Source organism: Hemicordylus capensis, chromosome 1, assembly GCF_027244095.1.
Source record: "Hemicordylus capensis ecotype Gifberg chromosome 1, rHemCap1.1.pri, whole genome shotgun sequence".
In the NCBI taxonomy this organism is placed as follows: domain Eukaryota; kingdom Metazoa; phylum Chordata; class Lepidosauria; order Squamata; family Cordylidae; genus Hemicordylus; species Hemicordylus capensis.
In genome coordinates this window covers 86,850,504-86,875,460 of record NC_069657.1, presented here as the reverse complement: position 1 = coordinate 86,875,460, position 24,957 = coordinate 86,850,504, and the positions used below count along the sequence as shown (strand labels likewise).

The 24,957-nt window shown below is 42.2% G+C and overlaps 1 protein-coding gene across 2 annotated transcripts in view; it reads right to left on the bottom strand.

Annotated features, from left to right (window-relative positions):
* Positions 1 to 24,675, bottom strand: part of SYT13 (synaptotagmin 13) — a 30,561-nt gene extending 5,886 nt beyond the window's left edge. Inside the window, exons 1-4 of one of the 2 annotated variants that reach the window (XM_053283938.1) lie at positions 24,194 to 24,675; positions 16,322 to 16,544; positions 11,711 to 11,845; positions 10,964 to 11,277 (exon numbers count right to left, since the gene is read on the bottom strand). In XM_053283938.1, the coding sequence (XP_053139913.1) occupies positions 10,964 to 11,277; positions 11,711 to 11,845; positions 16,322 to 16,544; positions 24,194 to 24,376 (855 nt within the window). In that variant the 5' untranslated portion in view covers positions 24,377 to 24,675. The remainder of the gene's footprint in view (positions 1 to 10,963; positions 11,278 to 11,710; positions 11,846 to 16,321; positions 16,545 to 24,193) is intronic. The other variant, XM_053283939.1, reaches the window with a different exon arrangement.
* Positions 24,676 to 24,957: the final 282 nt, after the last annotated feature.

Here is a 24,957-nt window from a genome sequence, read left to right as displayed (position 1 = left end):
TCACTACAAATTGACCACATAGTAATATAATAAGGGGGAGCTAAAAGTTCCTCTGAAAAGATTCTTAATGTATCTGTTTATGGCTGCCAACTCTCCAGATTAGCCTGGAATCTCCAGGAACTAGCCTCAGTATTTCTGGGCAACTACTGAAAGCAATCTGGGAGATTTTAATGGCTTGCTATTTTGAAAAAGAACAAGCCTTTTTGTTGTTGTAAACCACCCAGAGTTTGGGGCACTCTACAAATTTGAGTGTGTATGTGTGTGTATTGGGGAAAGTCTCCAGAAATAGCTTCAGTTAGAGTTGGCAACCCTGTTTCAACTATGGAAGATGTTATTGTTTGTTAAAACAATGAACTTTTACTGATTGGTTGTTATATTTATATACCACCTTTCATAAAATCAAAAGCCAAGGCAGTGCAAAAGAAAAACAGTTAGCATTAAAAAGCTACAAGACAATCATTAAAACAATAACACACAATAATAAAAACATATTGAAATACAATCCATTAGTCAACAGCAGTACACAAAGCAGCATGACCTCCTAAGGGCCATGTGCTTGGGAAAACAAAACTGACCTTACCTGACTTCTGAAGGCACTATAGGAGGGTAATGAAAAAGTATCCCCCAGAAGGGCATTCTAGAGTTTGAGGGCAACAACCGAGAAGGCCCTTTCCTGTATACACACCAGCTTTAAAAGTTAAAACCAACACCTTGAATTACACCCAGAAACAAATTGGCAGCCACTTTTTAAATGTGGGCGTAACATGCTCCCAATGGGCAGATCTGGAAATGACCTGGACTGCCATGTTGTGCACTAGCCAATGTTTCTGGATATCTTTTCAAGGGCAGCCCAACATATAACATGTTGCAGCAATCCAGATGCAATGCAACGGAAGCAGAAGATCTGTCTTTTCAAGATAAGGGTGCAGCTGGTGCCCAAGCCAAACCCATGGAAAAGTGCCCCTGATCACAGCCACCATCTGGAGCAAAGCTGAGTCTAGCAGTATCTTCAAACTGTACACCTGTTATTTCATAAGGCGTGCATCCCTGTTTAGAACAGATTGAATCCCATCACTCTGATTGGCTCTCCTACAGATCAATAGCACAAGCCCTCTTCAGACATTACCTGACTCACCTGACTTATTAAATAGCCTATACATGCTTACAAGTGCAAAAGTGGGACAGAAGCCACACCCTGGCTTTTACTCACCTTGCTTCACTGCATCACTCATGGATACTACAGCAGGTACCTGAAGAGGCAAATAGCATATCTGTGATGGGTGAGCTCAGGGGCATATCTGTGGTGGGGCAGGCAGGGCACGTGCCCTGGGCACAACTCTAAGGGGGTGTGCCATTTTAAAAAATTAAAACATTTTTTAAAATGGCCACCAAAAACAAAATGGCCACCGTGCATGCTCAAATGGCCTCTGTGAGGTCCTAGGCCATGCCAGGCCTCACAGAAGCCATTTGAGCATGTGCTGTGGCCATTTTGTTTTTAGTGGCCATTTTTTAAAAAATATATATTTTTAAAAATGGCCACTGCACATACTCAAATGGTCCCTGAAAGGCCCTAGAGGCCAGTGGGGGGGAACCTTTGCAGACCCCCCCACAGCCTTTAGGAAGCTCCTCAAGGAGGCTATAGGTAATCTTTAAAAATATATATTATATAAGTCAGTATACACATATTTAGTTTGGCACTATGTACAGAGAATCAGGGCTTGTGAATACTGAGCTGAAGCTTATGAGCTAGGATGGTATTTTTTTGCTATTACTTTGCTTCTTGTGATAAGTGAGTTAAATGTGATGTCTTAATAATATGGCTATTAATGATGAGTTTGTCTTTGAATCAGTGTGAAATCCTTAGTATTAAGGCCCACTGGGAGTTTCTTGCTCTCTTTCTCTCATTTTAACTGTCTTTCTGAAATACTAGAATATATTCCAAGCAGTGACACAGTTTTCTCTGCATATCCTTTAATTATTTTCAGAGTATCTGGGAAAAGTCAAATTCTCCATTTATTTTTACAACTTATGTAATAGTGATGCTACAATGCATAGTAGAGAATTAGACAGGCACTTCTGTTTAGTTTTCCAAGTACACCTCCACATAGTTTTTGGGTATTTCATGAGCCCCAGCATACTGAAATTTGTAGTTTCCCAGCATTTTTTGTTCTGGCTGCATCCACTGCTAAATAGTTTTTGAAATATTAAAAGATTAACGAGCTTGCCTTGTATTTTTCAGCTAATATTATGGTAAAGTTATCTGAAAAATGGGTGTCAGATGTTTGGACAATGGGCACAATTTCAGTCTTTGCCCTAGGTGCTATTTTCCCTAGATACGCCTCTGGGTGAACTTCCATGATCAGAAGACTTGCATACCCAAGTCTCCCAATCACAGAAGCTCACCTTCTCACAGATACAGATGAAGAACGGGGGTGAATGATAAACGGGGGTGAGACTTCCAGCCCACTTTTGTGCTTGTAATGTGAGTACAGGCTATTTTGTTATAATGTCTGAAGATTGCTTAAGTCATGTTTGGATTAAGACTCGGTTTGCTAGTCCATATACAGCCTGTCATCACCTCCAAACCCTCCTTCAGGACAGTCAATGTCTCCCTAGGATCAGATGACAAAGTGAGCTAGAGCTGCTTATTGGTGACACCTCAGCCCAATTCTCTGGACAATTTCTCTCCCAGTTTCCTTAGCATGGGAGGCAAGACTGAACCCTGTGGGATTCCACAGGCCAAAGGGCAAGGGGGCAAACAACAGTCTCCTAGCACCACCTTCTGGACCCAGCAGATCCAACAGGAATGCACTCCCCTTCACTAGTTCTCAGTGTAGGTGATCCACCAGAGTAACCAAGGCAGTTTCAGTTCCACAAGCCAGGCAGTTTACACTGATTATAGTGCCATTTAAATGCCAGCAATGTTCAGAAGAACAATGTTCTTCACTGTTACTGTTTTTAACAGCAAAGTGGGAAGAAATACATATACCATTCTGAGCAGGATGAAACATATTTCAAAATATAGCATTCCCTTTCAGTTAAATGTTGTCCTCTGCTGCCTCACTACACTGCCTCACTGGGCGCGATGTAGCAGTGACAGCCCTATTAATTTTATTTTTATTAATTTTATTTATTTATTCAATTTTTATACCGCCCTTTCGAGCTGGCTCAGGGCAGTTTACAATTAAAAAACAGAAATCATTAAAAACAATTAAAACAGAAATACAAATATAAACACCAATTTAAAAACATCTAAAAAACAATTAAACTATCAAAACAATTAAAACACTGAAAACCAGGTTAACATTAAAACAATTAAAACTAATTAAAAACCCTGAAAGGCCAGGCCAAACAGATGGGTTTGAAGGCCTCTCTTGAAGGTCAGTAAAGAATTAAGATTACGAATTTCTGCTGGGAGTGCATTCCACAGCCTAGGAGCAGCTACAGAGAAGGCCCGCCTCTGAGTCACCACCAAACGAACCAGTGGTAACTGGAGATGGACCTGAAAGCCTAACTCCTTCCCTCTCACCAGCACTATAGCAGCATCGTGACAACAATTTAAAGCACCCATAATATGCTCTCTAGCACAGAGACCAAGGGAGAGAAGGAGGGCTTCCTGGCAAGTAGGCCAGGCTCAGGTTGTGTTTGGGTACATACGTACTACTGAAGCTTAGGCTGATTCACAGGATCAGGTGGTATACATTTTGAAGAATTTGTTTGCTTCTTGATGACCTACAGTTACCAAATTTTGCTTACACAAATTAGCTGAATGCACTACTTTTTACACTGGAAAATTCTTGGTGAAAATTTAAATGAAATTTTTTTGGAGTTTTAAAAACAAATTCATAATATAATCATCAGATTTTAATTGTTATTGTTCTCAACAAATGTTTAACACTCAATAATCAGATCAATAATTCCAAAATGACATTATGCCCAAGCGAAGCAGAATACCTTTTTCAGATTCAAATTTGCTATGATTTATATGTACCATATATGGTCTTTATTCAAGAAGCTGAAATCCTACACATTTCAAACTGTTCTTTTACTTCCCTTTTGCGACACGTTCATAAAAAAAATCTATTACAAATATTTAATTTCTTGAACTTTTCGATACGTGTAATCTACCAAAAAAATAAATAAATAAGACTTTGCCCAATCAACAACGGGCCTCACCTACTCACAGTTAATATTTCTTGTTTAAAACCAGCTCTTTGTATTTGGCAACTGAATCTAAATTTAATCATTGGTCCACATTAATAAAGGAGAAACTTGATATAGCATAAACAAACTAGACATAAGCACTCAGCCTATTATTTTTTAAAAACAGAACCATTAATTTATGTTCTTTGCTCTAAGTTCTTTCCAGGAAATATCGTTGAGCAATTTCTTCAACTTCTTAGAGCTACAGCTTCTTTAAGACAGCTTTGGAATGATCACATTTTCACATCATCATGCTTTTGGCTTTTTGAAAATGCCCCTGTGCTCCTTAGTGATTGACCTTGTAGACGTCTGACCTCTCTGGCATAGCGTCCCTCAGTCTCTGTCATTTTGTCTGACTCCCTACATGTATCCCTGAAAGCAAAATAATCATGCTTGACAACTGATGGATTTTCCTTTGAAAGCAATACAGTGTCCTGATAGGGAGGCGCTGGTGGAAGCAAAGGAGAAAATGAGAGGGTGTATGTGTGTGTTAAAAAGGAGCAGAGAGAAACAGAAAATGGAAAGGAATGGGGGAAGCAGAATTATTCTCTCAGTAATTTAACCCTTTTGCAGAAACCCAGTTTTACTATGAACTGAATACATTCCTTGCTACACCAGAAAAGGTCACTGGAAGCTGATGTTCACCAAAGAAACTTTTACTTTAAAAGGACAACAAGAGGACAGTACTCCTCTGTGTATTATTCCCTCATAGGAATAAGAGAAATCCCAAGGTAGGTTTTTTTTTTTAACAAAAGCAGAACCAGACATGAAAAACACAGCACTGCTGCTAAAAACAGCATCTACATGTGTAATTTCCCCTCAACGTCTGCAACGTCTAATAAAACCCTCCATGTGACAGGATGTCATTACACTGAGAGTGCCATCTCTCTTACAGAGTTACATCTGTAATGTAATCAGCTCTTAAGGGGACAATGTACTATTCTCACACCACCATGCCTTCTCTACTGCCAGCAGTAGCAGCAGCAGCAGTCAATACGCCAGTTTGGACAATATGGAGCAGGGTGTGAAATCTCCTCCCATCATATTTGGCAACCCATCTTGCCACTCCTTAATCACACAGGGGAACAATTTGTCTGAAACCCTCCCCCCCCACACACACACACACCTCAAAAGGAGTAGATGGACATGATCAGGAGGCGGTGAAGCAGCATGTCACCAATGGAGAAAGACATATGTTTCCCCCATATGTTTGAAAGGGCCAGCGGACACATAATCCAAATCAGCCCACTAGTGACTGCTGCTGGCAGCAAGGAAACCTACTGCATGCCAGTATCCCATCACACTTCACATTTCATCAAACAATACAAGGAGAGGAGAAAGTAGTCATGGAGATGCTGTTCTCAGCCTCAGGCCTGTGTCTTCCACAATATCAAGTGTCATCCTAGGTTCTTCAGACTGAAGACTACAATACATGATTCAGTTCAACAACATTTTTATTAAGTAAACTAACTTCTAAGGCAAGTTCAGTTATCTGGCTTTTCATTCCAACTGCCCCCATGCCAATGGTCTAGTTCAGGCCTGCACAACATAAGGCCTGAGGGCCAGATCCGGCCCATGGGGCCTTTTTTGCTGGCCCACAGGTAGGAATATCCTGCCACACCAGCAGGAGCCATGAAGAAGTTGTCTGCTTGAGACCAGATGTCCTCTGCCTCTTGGCCAGGGCCTACTGACACCATCCCTCTTCCCCCAGTATTTCCCCCCAACTCCAAGTCCCCCTTTACTTTCACTAATATTTTTTAATAATTAATTTTAAAATAATAATGTGCTGAAAATTGACCTCGGCCCTTACACAACAAGTAATGTTTGGTTCTGGCCCACCAGGGTATTTGAGTTGTGCATCCCTAGTCTATTTAAAGTGTAGGTCAATGACTAAATTTTAACCTTTAAAAATTAAAGATCACAACTTGCCATCTATGTACAGTAAGCTATAAATATTTCAAGGCAAATTTGATTTTGCTCAGCTGGATGGTACAAATGGAGACAAAGGCAAGTTTCTGCCAGTGAGAGTAAATGTGCTCTCTGTACAAGATTACCTGCCACAGTTCATGTTTGGATAACTCACAGTTCAGGCAGATTTTTCTTTTTTTAAAGTTTAGCTAGAGAGCTATCTCTAAGAAAACGAAATATGAAAAATCCATGTTGAGGCTTTTCATGTCTCAACTAGACAATTGAGTGCCATTAACACATTCCTCTTCCCCAAACTTATAATAATTACCAAATTTCACCTCTAGGCATTGTTCAGGGCAGGTTTCTCAACTTTGGGTCCCTAGATGTTGTTGGACTAGGCCATTGGGACTGAGGATGTAGTTTAACAACATATGGGGAACCAATGTTGGGAATGGGAAGGAAACCCCTGCTTTGGAGCATTTTGAGCTTTGTAGGGATCAGTGCTTTTGTTATAGCAGGAGAAGCAAATGGCTTCTCATTGTTGAGTTATTGCATGTTTGGCCATTATTGGTGTTTTAGAAAGGGTTGAAGAAAGTAAAGACACCTTGGTTTTATATTAACAAGAGAAAGCTGTGGGTAATGGATCCCAGTAGCAGTAGAAAAGAATGAAGCAGAATGAATGGATGAGCGGTAGCAATTTATCGATTCCTGAGGCCCAGAAGATCCCATCAGAGAACAGTTAGGTGGCATAAATATAGAAATTGGATGGGCTAGATGCCCCTGTAGGACTTAATAAATCACAGATAAAGTGAGATAGATGAGAAAGGGCCATTGAGCATCAGCTTCAAAAGGGAGATGCCCCAGTGGTGCTGTTCTATTTTAATATTTTTGCCTACAGTAGCAAAATGCCACAGGTTGAACTTGTCTAAGTCAAACTATTTGCAAGGGAAATGGCAGAGATTTTGCCACCCATCCAACTCTGTGCTTCAGCTTCCATCAGTGCTATGGAAATAAGGAAGACTCTCTACTGCACTCAGACCTGAGGAAACTATGACCAGCTATTATTCCATGGCTGAGCCAAGAGATTCTGGTGCCTGAGATGGAAAGCGCAAATGAACCTCTCCCCTCCTTACATCAATTAGCCTGATGTAAGGTGCCGAGGTCTCAAGCCAGGGACTCTGCTAGCAGAATTACCAGCTGTGCTGCTAGCTGCTTTTCCATCGCTTCCAGCTAGAGGAAGTTATTTGCCTGCTCTCTGCACCATTCATACAACAACCAGAAACAGTACTGCAAGTCGTCATCCCAGGTAACCCAAGGAACCTATAGGACCTTGGCTGGACCCAAATTATGGTTGCTCCAGGCTTGGTCCCTCTGTCTCAGCAATGCCTCTTGATAATGCAACAATCTTGTCTTACCTTGCCTGGCCTGGCTTATTCCACTCAGCAGTCAGCCCCCAAACAGCTTCTGGCTTTCCTGTCCTACATAGAGGTGAGACAAGGCAAGGCAAGTCTGCGGGACCTTGGAGAACTCTAGGGGGGAGGGAGTTGACACCAGTCAAAGGCAGACTCGGCCCTTATGAACCATTGAGTTCAGACTGCCCCTCTGCCTGGAGAGTGGAAGCCTTAAAAGGGCAGCCTTCTGGAGTCTGACTGTCCTCTGCTCTGTCTGCTCCTGCTGAGCTTGCTGTCTGTGCTGGCATACAGATACCAGGGGGTGTGATGATGTGGGAGAGTCCTGACTATGCAAGCTTGGGTTCCCGGGGAGCTGCCCCAGGGAGTCCAGGTCCTGAGCGAGCTTCCTCAGGGGATGTTAGTCCAAGGATTCTGGTCTGATGTCATGATCCAGGGCTGAGGCTCATACTGGTTCTGCTTCTTCAGTGTCAGTGACTTAGAATTGCTATTATGAGCAGAGGCTGCAACAGGCTTGGCCATGACCATGTTTCTGGCTCTTCTGGTCCTTGTTTACCTGATCCAGCCTGCAACTCCAGCCTGCTTTTCATCACATCTTCTACCTTTGGCACTTACAAGCCTTGTCTGCCTGCTTCACAATTAACTGCCTCTCCCTCAGCTGCAGCCTGGCTTGGGGCAAGCCACAGCCTGAACCTATGCACAAAACACCAGAAAATTCAAGCCCCCTTGAAGTAGCACACTTCTGTGCAACACTTATTAATTCCAATGGAATTTGTGCAGGATAACTTTCTAATGGAAAGTCAGGTCAGTCTATTCCTCCACTCTGCTGATTTTCATGAAAAGACTCTAACTATCCCATTTACCAGAGACAGTTCTTATTTTCTGGAATTTGTCTCTGGTCAACCACTGTCTGTGTTCTTGCATCTTGTTCAGTGTCTTTTCATATGAACCAGTTTGACCAGTTCGAGCTCAAACTGGACCCCCCCCCCCAAAAAGTGGGAGAAGTCTGAACCAAAATGGGCCTGGTTTGGATTGAACCAGTCCGACCTGGTCCGAGGGGCTATATACTTGTAAGGGGAATCCAGTGAGGATTCCCCTTTACAAGCAAATGGGATTCCTATCTCTAAAGGGATTAAAATGGTAGGGGGGGGGGCAGGTGAGAGGGCACCATCCTGGTGGTAAGAACATAAGAAAACAGGATGTTTTACTAGATAAGCCTTGGGCCTGGACCAGCAGGGATGTTCTTTTGTTCTTATGAGTTACTAAAATTATCACTCTTCAGGATTTAGCTCCCTCTCCAGAGTCTGGAGAAATTAAATCTCCAAATGAGTGGGTAGATGCAACTGCATGTAAATCTGCAGGTAGAATCTACAGCAAAGTGTGATCGTTGGGGTGGGGAGGGCTTGGACACTAATTCTTGGAATGAGAATTAGTTGTGACAAGTTATCCCTATTTACATAGCTGCAAAATGTTGGAGGGTGTGCCTGATGTCGCCCAACCTCTGTTGGCTAAAGCAGCTGCTTCTTCAGGTCTCCTTGTTTTCTTCAGCTCTCCTTGGCCTCGGTGGAGCCTCCTCTAGTATGTAATTGCAGATCAAAGAATGAGTCTACAACTGTGTGCATGATCAGTGAGCCATCCTTGTAGTCAGTGGAAAATGCAGTTTGATGTGATGGCACAATACTGTTCTATTATTAATAAACCAGCAAGAAGGAATGCAGTCTTATGCATCTCTGTGATGCTTGCCAGTTTTCATAATCTGGCAAATATTATTTTGAACCAAAAATCGCCTTACTGGGCAAACAATGAGCTCACTTCTACACTCATCTAGCAAAGCTATGCTTATTCATAAAGGGAAAAGGACTGACATGTTTTTTGGGCACACTGTTGCAAGGACATGTCAGGCATTAAACAAATCCTAACAAGCTCGTTCTTGAAAATGTACTGAAAACAACAGCTTCTCTCTTCCTCTGATCATATCCCTCTCACTCTCCCCTACCCTAGCTCTTGATTAATGATTTAGGACTTATGTTTAAGCTCTCTGTGTAATGGCTGACTCTTCCAGGTCCCCGATGACGCAAGCCCAGCTTTCTTTGCATATCTTCCACGGCAAAATCTGGGGCACAACTCAGTGCCTGTTAACCTGCTCCTTTCAGGTTTGAATAAAAATTTCAGTCTTCTTGTGGTTGCGTGGGTGGCTATGAGGAAGGCCAAGTGCACAAGGAAAACCTTTACTGACAGCCTTTAGATATAATTGGATCTTATCTGCTGTACTAACTACGCACAACAGATCCTTGGCATTCTTGGTATGATATGTTCCTAGAGACCATCTGCTAAATCAACAGAGGCCGTCTATTTCAGAGGTGCAATTTGCCACCTGCTAGTTCTCTCCCAAGGTGAATAGCAATCGCCCCAGGATAAACAGGCAAGTGGCAGCCCCTTGTCCCAGCAAAAGCCAATATTGTTGCAGGCTGGAAAGAGCAACCTTGAACATGGAGTCTTGCTGCTTTAAGCTTCTGATGGACAGGAATGGCCAACCCAGTTATGATGCTGTTTTTCATAGCAGAGAAAACCCTGGCTGCCTCCCCAAGCCCTCGTTCTCTGCTAGCAAAGAGCACAGTAGCAGGGAAGAAGAGAAAGGCATGAGCAAGTGAGCAGATAGTGCTAGGAATGGAAATATAGAGGTTAGTTCAGCAGACAGGTGTATTTAAAGAATTATCTGCACAGCCAATCTCTTTGTTTCTTGATCTCTCTGCCTCAGATGCCAATCAGAAGAGACATTTTAATCACAGTGTAGCTACTCTTTTACACATGTGAGTTACACCTTTTCATTTAAGTATAGTGGATCAATAGTGGATCCCCCTGCCCCCATAGTTCCAAACAGCATTAAAAGAATGGAGCGAATGGTAATGAACCAAGGTGAAAACCTCTCATGAGTGATTACAATCAGCCAGTGTTTAAGCTTTCCTCATTAAAAACTGTTAAGTGCTCAACTCTCTCTTTCACCATGTTTGGGTTCTCACAACCAGTGCAATGCCAAGGAAATGGAAGATTTGTGAGGTGTACATGCTCCCAGCTTCTGATCATAAGAACCCAGAAATTTCAGGAATCTGGGGTTGGCACCAAGCCAGCCCAACATTTTGCAGAGATTGGCAACCTTAGATCAATTCCAAGATCTCCATTAAATGTCAGGTTAGTTTCTGGGCATTGTGTGGGTCATGAGGACCCACCCAATTTTGCCCAATGAAAATACCTCTGGTAATTACATCCTTCCCAAAGGGTCTAATTTAGGAATCCAAGAACAATCCTGCAATTGTGGATTATAACAGGTTCAGGACTCAAAGAAACTCAAATGGAATCCCACTGACTTCATTTTTATTCTGGGTCACCTCTGCACCACTAATCCCCCCCCCCATTAATCCAAAGAGTATAACTTTATAGGTTACCTTATCAAGTGTTTTCAACTTATCCCACTGTGCTGTTCCATAAGGCTCCCCTACATTAGCCAGACTCCGTTTCAGTTCTCCAACAATGCTGTGCCTAGAAAACTTGTCACAGTTTCTCAACGTGAGTGTTAGCACCCCCTCTGGTAGCTCTTCCTCCTTTAATGGAAACAGCAGTGCTTCCTCCCAGATGACATGGGGCTGCTTCTTCTTCAGTACTGTCTGGGCTTCCACAGTGCCTGACCTGCTCACCAGAGTGCCCAGGATGTAGCTGTCACCACCATTGTTCTGGTCTCCTGCTGTCATCCCATACTTTGCTGTAGCACCAGAAGGAGAGAGACAGATTTCACTTAAAACCAATACCAAAATACTGTCAGGAGACCATTGCTATTTTCTATTTCAACATTTTGATCAAAATAAAAATCTTCAGCTTTGCCCTTATGCAAGCATAGTGGTTATTTTGGAAATTGCTAGTTGTAATTGCTAACACTTGGTGCTATTTACATCTCTGAGGTGTTATGGTTGTTTGGAAATTTCATTACTAGTTTGAAAGAAGGAAGGAGAGCGAGAGCAAGAAGCGAGAACGAGAGAGAGAGTTTTGACTTGAACAATGAAACTGGGAAAGATGAGCTTTTGGACTGAGGCTGCCATCTGTAAGATGAAAACATTAAAGATGTACCTTACAAGGTCTTTATGTGTGATATTAGGATCATAAAGAAATGCAGCATGTGGAAGTTAAAGGCTCCTTACCTTCAAGGAAAGCAACACACAACACATCTTTCTGTTGGTTATAGCCAAGAGAATAACGAAGTTCTGGGACTTGGTTGCAGGCAGCATCTTTCTCAGGATTCAGACGCTCAGTGACACACACATCCTTCATTCCACCTGAAACTCAGACCATTGAGTTAATGAGAGGGTACCTCTCCCACTCCAGCCAAATGCAGTGTTTAGCGTTACTGTTCTATTTTTCCTCTTTGATACCATTATATAGCAATCCCTTGGTGCCCCATCCCTAATACAGACAAGGTCACTTCTTGTCTCTGCCCAAATAATTTCTATTTATTTGTTACGGGTACAAGGATCTCTATCTTGAATCCATTTAAGACTTTAAGCTGCATAGAAAACTTAAGCCTGTAATTCAGGTTTTTAAAAAACCCTCACTATTCCCTAACCATCAGAGGAATGTTTGATGGAGTACTTTGACAATTCATCAAAGTTCTGACAGTCATTCAAAGCAAAGTTGGCATCATTTGACTTTTTTCTCCATCCTTGCTATGAAAAAGGCAGTTCTCTTGTTCTCAAGCCACCTTCTATCAAGTTTACACCAACTTTCTCATCAGCAGAATTAAGAACTTGGGCTATTTAAACTGCAGCAGTGATGTTTCACTCCACTCCAGTTTCCCTACTCATTGTCAGTTATGTAGTATCCACCAGTCACATTAATCATACTCTGTGCCATGGCCAATACTATTGCAATATACAACAATATCACTACATATTGGCACCATGGTAAGTTTTTGGTCAAAACAGGTAAAGTGCCCAAGCTTTCAAATGAATAGCAATCCTATAAAAAATTTCACTATAAATGCAGTCTTAACACAGGTTTATTGTTTACCCACTGATTATTATTAATTATTAAATTTTATTATGTATTATTTATTATTTACACACAGTATACCAGATGTTATTGACTGGATTTGGTACTTTAATTTCTGGCCCTTTCCAAGGGTCTAGGGTAACTAATAAAAAATATTATTATTATTTCTTGTTTGCATAGTCAAACAGGTGTTATTGACTGGTTTGTTTTATCCAGATACCAAGTCCTTCCCAAGGACCTAGGATGCCAGAATTTTGTTATCAATGTTGTTGTTGTTGTTATTTCTTGTTTACACAGTCAGACAGGTGTTATTGACTAGTTTGTTTTATCCAGACATTGAGTCCTTCCCAAGGACCTGGGGTGGCTGACTTTTATCATCAATACTGTTGGTTATTATAGATATCATTATTAAACATCTATGGAGCCATGTATGTCACTGTAAAAGCAGATGTGAAGACAGATATGAGGAACAGATATGAGGACAGGGCTGTACAAGTTCACACAAGAGATCCTTCTGTGGGCGGAAGGGAGAAGAAGCTTGAGATCACAGAGCAGTTGTGAGCAGTTAGTATACAAGCCTACATTCTTTAAAAGCCTGAATTCTGATAGCAGAACACAGAAGATAAATGGCCTACATTTATACCATTGTTGTGCTAATGTAATGTAATTGTGCTAATGCAAGAATGTTTGTCCCAGATCATGGACTAAGGGCAGACAATATAGCCACCTAGCTGAAACTAAGCAAGTCCTGGTGAGGTCAGTGCCAGAATGGGAGACTCATGTTTGCCACCTTTGAGGGTGGAGCCCTAGCTCAGTGGTAAAGCATCTGCTTTGCATGCAGGAGAGACCCTAGGTTCAACCCTGGCATCTCCAGTTAGGACTAGGAAAGACTCCTGCCAGAAACCTTGGAGAAGCTGCTGCCAATAGACAATACTGAGCTAGATGGGCCAAGGGTCTAACTTGGAATAAGACAGCTTCTAACCTGAGGTATAAGATGAGCAAAGAAAGGAACATCTGTTCCAAATTAGTTCTTGCATTGACAGAAGATGTTCACGGGTTGGTGTTACACAACATATTGCACCACATGTTGTACATCAGGTTGCACAATTCTGTAGCACAACTTTATATGTGACCTGAAGAAAGTCTTACACTAGTGACCATGCAACATCATGGAGCACCACAACTTCACACAGCTCCACAAACTTCTTAAGTGCATGCAACTTGTCTTGCTATACGAGCACAACACTCATCTGGATGTCAGCCAATATATTGTTTAATTTGCACATGGAGAATTTGGAACTCCTTGAAACAAAACTTGGATTTTTTAAAACTGATAAAACTTACATGTGTAAAGGATGTTCTAAGCATTCATTCCAGCATATGGAACCATCTACAGCCCTTATACAGATAAGAACCTGGTGCTCTTGTTTTCCCTAGATTGAGGTCCCAACTTTGGGCTCCCAGTTATTGTTGGACTACAACTCTTATACTTCCAAGTCCCAATAACCAAAGGGAGTTGATGATAAGAGTTGTAGTCCAACAACATCTGGAGACCCAAGGTTGGGAACCTCTGTTCTAGACTGCTATCCAAATTTGATCTTTTCAAAGCTTTCCCTGAAACACATACTGTTCTCTTTATTGTTTCATCACTGAGTCAGTGCAAAAGCTGGAGTAGTGGCAGCATGCCCTAGAAAAGCTAGTGCCAAATGATTTTTCAGGTTAAAAATAAATTTCTCGATAAACAATGTTTCACTATGCCTGCTGAAAAATACCCAGGAAGACTGAATGATTGGTACTGTCACTAGAATAAATTGTACTGTTAAAAGGATGGGTGTAGGGAGGGGAAAACCAATAGCGGTGCTGAAACATCAGGCTCAGATGTTGCCAAATGTGAACAATTACACAGAGAATTTGCTTGAAGTTATAATAATTGAGATTTGAGACACTTTAAAGCTTGATAACAGTTTAACACCTTCACATTGGAGCTTTATACTAGAGATGTCAAACTGGTTCGATGTTAACATTGAACCAGTTCAGTTCGACAAAGCCCCCCGGTTTGACTCAACATTGGACCAACCCACCCCCCGCCCCCGGGCTGTTCAGGGGGGTTTGTGTGCTTTTTTGTTTTACAAAAATGATTTTTACTTACCCTCTCAGGGGAGCTTCTCTGAGGCCGTGTGGGGTATCTGGAGGTTCTCCCTTCCCTCTGTGGGCCTCAATTATGGCTCAAATCGCCCTGTTCAGGAGGTCTTTGGCCTGTTCCGGGCCTCACTTCCATCGCAGCAGCCATTTTGGAGACTGTCATACATGCCCAATGGGCCTCTGCATGGCCTGGGTCATGACCTGGCCATGCAGAGGCCCATTGGGCATGTGTGGTGGCCTCCAAAATGGCTGCTTCAAAATGGCCTCCAAAATGGCCATCGTGATGGGGATGAGGCCTGGAACGGGCCAAAGACTGCCTGAACAGGGCAATTGGAGCCATAATGGAGGCCCGTGGGGGGGATCCTCTGGAGACCCCCATGTTCTCAGAGAAGCCCCCTGGAGGGGGTAAGTAACATTGAAAAATAATAATAATGAAAAGGCTATTATCTTTCAAATAATGAAAGAATTATTTTCATTATTATATTAAAATAATAATTAAATCCTCCCCCAAACCGAACCCGGGGTGGGGTGGGGTTCGAGGGGGTGCCAGACCAAACTGGCCCGTTCAAGTTCAGGTCCTGTTCAGACTCAAATCGAACCAGGCCAGTTGATTTTATTAACACCCCTACTTTATACCTCAGTTAAATCCCTACAAAAGCTGAGTTTTAACTAACTAAGGGTATGCATGAAACAAAAACTGCAATTCAATTCAAATTTGGATCAAAACATGTTGCTTCAATTCAAATTTGAATCCAATCACCCCCCAAAAAGGTTGATTCTATTTGGAATCAATTTGATTTGAATCTGAATCGATTTGACCTGAGTTAAAGCCTGGGTGGAGGGAGGAGGGAGGGGAGGAGACCCTCCTTTTTAAAAGACAGAAAGAGGTGCTGAGTGGTGCCAGGACCTCACTTTTCAAGAGCAGAGAGTGCAGCGGGGGGGGACCCCCACCTTCCCCCAGTGACCAACTTCCACAAGAGCATCACACTATTCATTCTAATGACCTCTGTGTCTGCACAGAGGTCAGGTGAGCAGCTAGCAGGCTGCTGGGGATGGTGAGTCAGGCCACCACCTCCCCACCCACTGCACACACTGCAATCCATTTCTCAGTGCTAGAGGCACCACCGAGGAGCAGTTCAAAGGCACCTCTGCGCCTCTTTCTTTTTGAAATGAGCGGGGCCACCAGGGGATGGCAGTTTGGGTCGCCAACAATCCCCTGCTGCACTCTGCTCTTGAAAGGGGAGGTCCTGATGCCTCAGCACCTCTTCCTGTCTTTTTAAATGGAGCCTCTCCTCCCGTCCTCCTCCCTCCTCCTAGGATTCGATTTAATTTTAAAAACAGGTCAAATCTATTCACATTGATTTGAATTGAATTGGCTAGATTCAATTCAATTCCAAATTGAACCATCCCCTAGGGGTGAATTCAACTCATTTATATCAGCCAGATTCAAGTCAAATCAATTAGAATTGTAATCAATTCACACATCCCTATAACTAACTTCCTAATTGATCAGAGTTCTGCTACAATCAGTAATAAGAAAGAGGAAGTTCAGTGTGGTCGTTAATTTGAATAGGAAACAATTGTACATGGTTTGACAACAACCCTGCTCCTTTGAAGCCTACCGTTTTGAGGGAGCACAAATAATTCCTCATTGACTCGTATGTTAATCCGTTTCTCATCCAGTGCTGCAGGTTTCCCCTTGGTTGGTTCTTCTATGGTCTTCAAGGTGTAATCTGCATAGTTAACAATTTCTGAGGAAGTCACTACTGGTTTTGGGCCATAGATATGGGGGAACTTTAGGATTGTCCTGGGTTGCACTGGTTCTGCTGTCTTCTCAATGTTGAACTGAAACAAAAGAACCCCATCCATTATTCCTGCTATGTTAAATTAGACTTTCTAAGAAGGAAAGTTGTGTTTCTTCAACAGAAAAACATGCTTAAGCATGGGCAAAATATGCTACTTTTCAGCAATCAAGGATGTTTGATTCATTAACAGCCTATTGCTAATTAGTTCTTCCATAGTCCAAATCCTTGCTATCCTCCCACCTCCAGTACTCACTCTAAATTCTGTGAGTGATCAAACCTTCTCAGAAATAAGTATGGGTATAATCACAGTTTACACATTTAAATAAAGATAGATTAGTCAGGTCATCACTGCCTCCCTGCAGGGGCTGCTGCCAGTTCTGCAGAGCACCTCAGCACCTCTTCTTTGGCAAACGGGGATGGTGGGTTGGGTCACCGCCTCCTTCCTCCCCACACTGTGGGCCCTGCACATTACAGGTGATTTTGGGGCAGTCTGGCATCTCTTTGTTTTTCTTTTTTAAATACTAAATGAGGCTCCCCCCACCACACACAGAGAGTACAGGTCGAGTTGATTCGGATTTGCTTATAATATAATCAAGTCCAAACTGAATCAACTTTGTTTTGAACAGAGTGCATTCGTGTTTGAATCAAAACAGCAGGTTTTGATCCGAATGCAAAACAAATCACAATTTTCTCTTCGAGCACATCCCTACATGAGGAAGAAGAGGTGAAAGGAAAATCACAAGAGCTACATTCACATGTAATGTGGAACTGTGCATCCAATGGACCCGCAGTTCTGCTCCCCCCCCACCTCTTTCCTGTCGAAATTTGGATGTAATGGAGAGCTCCTTCTCTCAGTCAGCGAGACTGCAGAGAGGAGGGGGGGACAGGCTGTGAGGGCTTCCTTCTTTCATGAAGGATAGCCTGCATAGCCAGTGACAGCCAGGTTGAGAGTGGAGCTTCCTCCCTCAGTTCTGGCTGGAGTAAATGCAGCCTATGTTTCCACATTCTCACGTAACACAGGCTGCGTTAAACCTTCGGTTGGAGTGGCAAAACCCACTACAATCCAAGGGTACAAACTGCAATTTGAAGAGTGGAACCTCGGGTCGCTCTCCAAAAGAACCAGAGTTCTGGGGGCCAGGCCTGCTTTCAGACACCAGGGTGAGGTCTGGGTCCAGAAGCACTGCCAAGCTACATACTTGTTCCTTTAGGGGGAGTGCAACCCCATCCAGAACAGGATGTTCTATCATATCCCTCAAATTTTTACCCCTCGCCATTAGTACCTCCATCATGTTTGGATTCCATTTCAATTTATTATCCCTCATCCATCCCATTACTGCCTGAAGGCAGGCACTTAGGAGAACTATGCCATTTCCTGAAGATGACATCATGAAGAAATAGATTTGGGTGTCGTCAGCATATTGATAACACCCTGCTCCAAATCCCCTGATGATCTCACCCAGTGGTTTCATGTATATGTTAAAATGCATTGGGGATAGGATGGAAGCCTCAGGGTCACCATGCAATAGCTCTCATTTCACAGAGCAACTATCCCTGAGTGACACCATCTGAAACCTGCCTGAGAGGTAGGCTCCATTATGGCTTCATAATACTCCCCTGGGGCTGCTGTGGACCCGGAAAGCAGCCCCAATGTTTTCATTTGGAGTCTCAACAGCATAATATATGCATATTCACTCAGATGCAAGTTCCACTAAGTTCATTGGGGCTTGCTCCCAGGAAAGTGTGCAGAAGATTGCAGCCAAGTTATAAAAGGGCAAACCATCAGGTAATTGAAAAAAAGAACAAATGAATAGGATTTCAGAAAGTGATTTAGTAAGTGATCAGAAAAAGAACATCCAGAGAACCAGGAAACACTTAAAATTCTATCAGATGTTGTTTCTTCTTTTCCAAAGTTGATGGGAGTTTCAAAAGAAGTGTGAGGAGTGGAAAAATGCATCAGAAGTTCAGTAAGCTGGGAGTGCACTAAACTGGAAGTACACTGAAACAGAGACATGCAAACTAGTTTTATTATTATTATTATTATTATTATTATTATTATTATTATTAATTCGATTTCTATACCGCCCTTCCAAAAATGGCTCAGGGCGGTTTACAAAGAGAAATAAAACAAATAAGATGGCTCCCTGTCCCCAAAGGGCTCACATTCTAAAAAGAAACATAAGATAGACACCAGCAACAGTCACTGGAGGTACTGTGCTGGGGTAGATAGGGCCATTTACTCTCCCCCTGCTAAATAAAGAGAATCACCACGGTAAAAGGTGCCTCTTTGCCCAGTTAGCAGGGGCATCGAGTTGATGGCTCAATATCAAGCTAACACCCCTGATCTGTTTGGGGGGCAGTTCTGAATTAATTAAAAAAATAATAACTTACCCTGGGGGGCACTGCCATGGCCATTGGGGGTCTCCAGAGGTTCCCCCTCCCCCCACCAGCCTCCATTACAGCCCCAAATCACCTGGTTCGGCCCATTCTGGGCCTTCCTCCATCGCGGTGGCTATTTTGGAGACCACCGCACATGCCCAATCGGCCTCTGCATGGCCGAGTGATGACCAGTAAGTTAATTTTTAAAAATTGTTTTAATTTTATGACCACCCCCCCGACAAACCGAACCCCGGGAGGGGGGATGTTTCACAAGGGTGCAAAACCAAACAGGCCTGACCCAGGCCAACCAACTTTGTGCACACCGCTACACTAAACTGGTAGTGCACAATATAATTTTTAAAAAGAAACTCTTGGTAGGGCAATGGGAGAGTGGGAAGTATAGACAAGCAACTAGCAACATGCTGTTTCATAGTGTGAATGGAAAGTAGTGCCCTCGTACCAAAAGAAACCAGCAACAACTGCTCCATGCCTAAGCTCAGTCTCTCCATGGCACGCAATTTGGTTTGGATTCGGAAAGCCACAGAAGTAAGCACAATAAAGGATCCTTCTTTTGGAAATATCCCAAAACTGATCACACAAATTCACCCCAAGTTAGAGCAGGAACTTCTACTGCCTTTCCTCAATTTGTTCAAATGTTTTCAAAGCAATCGACATGACATGCCAGAAATGTGGACACTTTTATTATGATCATGCGATGATTACTCTGATCCAACTGGGCCAGTACAATAATACAAACATGTAGTTTGTGTGTGTGTGTGTGTTTTAGCCCTCTAAAGGCTAAATGCTTAGAATATGAGAAAAACTGGGAGTATGAGAACAGTTTCCCAGCTGTAATTAATGGTTTTTATTAGCTTCTTTTTGTCTTGTTAATAATACATGTGGACTGTGCCCTGGTGGAAGCGTTCACTGGAGCTAGGTCATTTGGGTGCCAAACTGCCATGTCTACTGGGAATACTCTTGATCCCCAAGGCACTGCCTGGAGTCCTGCCAGATGAACTCCACAGTATCTTTATTCATTGCCATGCTGCCTCTTGCAAGACTCCCAGATGGAGCGTTCCCCAGCATCGGTAATGCAACAGACAACATTATACCATCCACCTTCCCAGGAGATCTAATGTAGGACTGGAGAAGGGCAGTCCATCTGCTGGTAGGTTTCACACTTTTTTCTGCCTGTAAGCTTATGACCTAAACCTAGGAGCCATTGCATTGAGATAAGAGGTCACAAGCTCACATGTAACTTTCCCCTTTCCCCAAGTCCTTATGTGTGAAAGTATGCTCTCAGGTTGATGGCTAATCAAATAGCATGATCTGCAAGGTTTAATAATAGTCACAGTTGTCCACAGACAATGAATGGTCTGTGGACAATTCTGTACTTAACATGAACATAGGTCCATCTGATTCTGTACTGAACATGAACATAGTTAATGTTCTGTACTTAACATGAACATAGGTCCATCTGATCAGAAAAGGCCAGGTGTTTGTTTTTTTTTAAATTAAAAACGCTTTTTGTATCCAATTGTCTTATTTGTTTTTTAAATGGACCATTTTCTGGCTATTGCTGCTGCTAAAACATTTAATAAAATATCACTTTGTTTAAAAGTGCCTTCTCATTTGTTTAAGATTTGAAAGCGGAGAGATTGATAGAAATGAACTTGTCTATATTATTGTGCCTGAACAAATATCCTTAACAATGCCCAAAGGCATGCTTTTGACCACAGCACAAGTCAATGCAGTGCTGTATAGCTGTGTTGTATCTTTTCTCTCATGTAAGTAACACTGAGATCATTTGGAACTGAAAGGCACTCTGCAAATTTCAACTATTATTATTGCCACCATTTCTTGCCAAAAGCCAGACACTCCACCAGGCAACCCATCATCACATAACAACTGACAGTCCCCATGGGAGCCATACGTAAGCACTGCGGGGACCAATCCACCTCTTCTCCAGCTGCATCTGCTTCTGTTTATTTATTGTGCATGCTGCAAACTCTGCTTCCCAAACTGTGGCTGTTGATGACTTAAGAGAGAGCCTCCCCTTTGCAAGTGGAAATGCAACCAGAGTATCTTAAATACAACAATCTCTACAGAAAGTATGAAATATGAAAAACCTTGACAAGCTTTGGGGCTTTAGTAACCCTTCAGCTTTCTGGTCTGGTAAAAAAATTCAGTAGATTGGTTGCTAGGTTGAACAAACATCAACTGGTTTAGAGGAGAACATTCCCACTGTAAGCCAAACCCATTTCAAATTACAAATACAAAAATCAATGTTTGCTAGGCAGACAGATTTTTATATGTAGGCAAATTGAATCCATGACATTGTGTTCTGTGCAGAAAGGCAAGAATGTCATTATCCTTAAAAACACACTTTAGTTTCCGCTCACTTGACACAGTCTGAGATATTGAAAAGCTTCAGTATGTGTGTTCTCAACACTGAGATACCGTTATTTTTCCACTGATAGAAAATAAGTATAATAGAGTGTATGTGCTAAGCAATTGATAGAAATGAAGATGGATGCAATACACTTCCCACACAAACAAGCCAGTCTGAGATTCAGATCTGGAACATATGCACTACTTCTAAAACAGACATTTGTTCCTGGCAAGAGAAATCTTTTTGTTTTTTGAAGGCAGAAGCAAAATCACAACTATACAGGCAAGTTATCTAAGGACATTTTCCATCTTCAATAACAGATTGCAATTTTAATCATGGCATTACAGGACTGATTCACACATGCATGTTCACCATTTGTTGACTGTAATATTAAGTAGAGATGTAAATATTGGAAACAGCCACACCAGATCTAATGTCACAGATCTCTTTCAAGCCACCTTATGTCACCCCAAACACAAGGCCAAGGATTAAAATCAGGATAGAATATGTGAATATAGCAAAGTTAGTTTAATGTGTGGCAGTTTATGAGAAATGATGGATATACTTTGGTCTGATCTAGCTGTTGTGCAACCTTATGGGAGTAAGAAGTTCCACTTAACTGTGTAAAATTTGCTTCTGAAAAAACCATGCCTACCAATAGGATTGGCTGAACATTATTTAGTTAAAAGGAGTCGGGGGTTTGAGACAAATTCCACTTAAAACTAGAATGGCTAATGGAATTTTGATGAATAATCTCCAAATCATCTCCATCACAGTGTTGTGATGAAGTGAATCTAATGAGGATTGCAAAGCACATTGCATATGAATTGTATGTGATGTCTGACACCTTGTACACAGTAAAACTGCTTAAATCTCATTAAATCAGTGGGATGGACATGTAAGGTGGTTTTATACTGACTCCAATTACTGATCAATTGAGTCAGTACTGTCTACTCTGATTGGCAGCTGTTCTCAAAGTTCATAGTCAGAGTTATTTCCCAGCCCTCCTCCTTGCCTGCATAGGTCTGCCATTCTGACAGCCTCGTATGAACAGATTCCAATTAGGTTAATCTTATACAAATATAATACTGTTGCTATAATTGCCCCGATATGTGGTGAGCTGACACCATACTCTTCTTATTCTACATTCAGGTGAAAATAAAACATTGGAAAGAACAAATAAGTTGTATCAGATTCTCATGAACAGCAATGGCTTACATACCGTGTTGCACTCCACCAATGGAAGAGTGGGGTGTGCACACTACCTCTGTGTGATTCCAAACTGTGTCCCCGCTACTACCAAGCTTGCAGAGTCTCCATGGCTACTAAAAATTGTGTCACCATTGTAGTGATGCCGCTCCGGTTATTCTTAATGGGAGCAGTGTCACTACAGCGATGACACAATTCTTAGGAGCCACAGAAGCTTTGCAAGCTTGGTAGCAGCATGCACATGGTCTAGAATTACATGGAGCCAGTGCATGCACCCTGCTCTTCCATCACTAGGGCACTACATGGTATGTAAACCAGCATAACCAGCAGGAATGCCTATATATATACACATCTGTCTCCCTATGGAAATTCCTTACCTTAGACTGGTCCACTCTCTGGTCATCAGCTGGTCAAGACCTACCTTTTCTCTCCTTGTCTAGTGTCCTTCCTGTTGCTGATTTCCAATGATATGTTTCTTGTTTGCTTTATATATTGACTTATATGTTGTACATTTTGCTTGTTGAATGTTGAGGGGTTTTTTTTAAAGTAGGGTATATATTAGATAGATAGATAGATAGATAGATAGATAGATAGATAGATAGATGATATAAAGCTTTATGTCTCACAACAGGATACATTCAGACATTCTATTATTGTTGTGGAAATGACTTTTTGACTCCACTTCTACTGCAGTTTCTTACAACTCTATTATAAGAGCTCCCCATTCTTGAGCCAAAAAACCCTATGAATAATTATTCTTGTTATTGACATAAAACATTACACAGGTAGTGAGACAGACCATGAATAATATCTGTTTTCAAGATCAGCAACCAAGGCCAAGAGAGAATTGTTTGCCCATAGTTATTATGTAAGTCAATGGCTGGGGATGAAAACTGAACCCACTCGGTTCAATTCTGAACACTCTGTCTAATGGGTCACCCTCATTCCCGGTCGCAGCTGATACAGTCATATTGATCCTGCTTATCTTTCAGTCAAGCATGAACACTTAAATTATCTGGCAATAGCTAAAACTTGTTATTATCAGGATTCACCCTAAGTTCACATTACAGTGCAACAGTAGACTCTCCACAGTTGTCATTACATCTGTCATCATTAGATTTGTATGATTAGCCCAATGTTGCTGCCTCATCTTAAATGTTCCAGAAACAATTCTCAATAAACCTGATGTCTTCCTAACATTTACCTTTCAACTGAGTGATCTACTTAAATAGAATGTGCTGTTTGTTTAAACCAAAGGATTTTCCTTATGCAGCAGAAGCATAAACTACACATACATGCATGCAGATGGAAAGATCAATGGGCAGTAATAACATACAGGGACGTTTACTGTTTATTCCAGTCTACTGGAGTCCAGGCTTCAGTTCTATGCAAACTAATTTGATCGAAACACCCAGACTAATTGTGAGGTCCCTGTATTGTGGCCATCCCTGCCTTTCTCTTTAGTACAACAAAAGCTGGCTGCTGCCTTGCGAATCCCACATGCCACCTGAGCCCCATCCTCCCCTCTGTCCTCCTCCCTGCTCTAAAGTCACGCTGCACCCTGAAACCTAGAGGATTGCCATCAATCACCAACACAGACAATTACTATAAATCCCAGTATCACACACGGGGCAACCTTGCTCAAAATGTACATCTCTAGAGCCTGTGCATATACGGAAGAATAGCAGAGTGAAATCAATATGGTGCTTTACCTGCTGGACTGTCTGAAGCACACTGGGTTTGGCATTTTCTGCCTCCAGGTCTTGCTCCTTGTCGGAGGCTCCTTTTCCAGGTCGTTTGCATTTGCACAAGCAGGTGAGACCGCATAAGGCAAGGATGCTGGTAGCAGTCCCCAAGGTAGCTCCCAGGGCAATCACTGGGACAGACAAAACCATTGTCTCAGACTACGAGTCCACAACTTTCCTCAACCAGCACAATCCTCATTCATCTCTTTGCAGAATTCAGTCTGGTCACAGCCTCTTTGGAGAGTGCAAGAGATGCTCTCTAGCAGTTGAGAGAGAAAAGTGATTCACAAGAGCCTAATGAATCAATCCTGATTTGCTAGATGATCAGATAGCCTCTCCATCCTGGTTTAATACTCCTGGGGAAGCAAGCAGTTGCAGAGGAAGTAGCAGTTCTTGTGCCTGCAGTCCCTTTCAGACTGCAAGCAGGCAGCTTTCATTGAAGCTCATTCTCCAGCTCCACTGGGAAAAGTCTGATGTGCGATAGAGGAGTCAGACGTCAGCACAAAGGGGGTGGGCTGTGCTGGCCAACTCACAGAAAGTGAATCCAAGCCTGAGAGTGACCCTTTGTAGGGGCTTGCTGCACCCTGCCTTCAAAAATATCAAGCAGGGCTTTTTTGTTCCAAATTAAAATTGCATCAATGATTTTTAAAATACTGCTAAAGTGTCAAAATGATACCTGGATACAGATTACCTTCTTTTAGAAAAAGGAAGTTACAACAGGTGCTTTCACA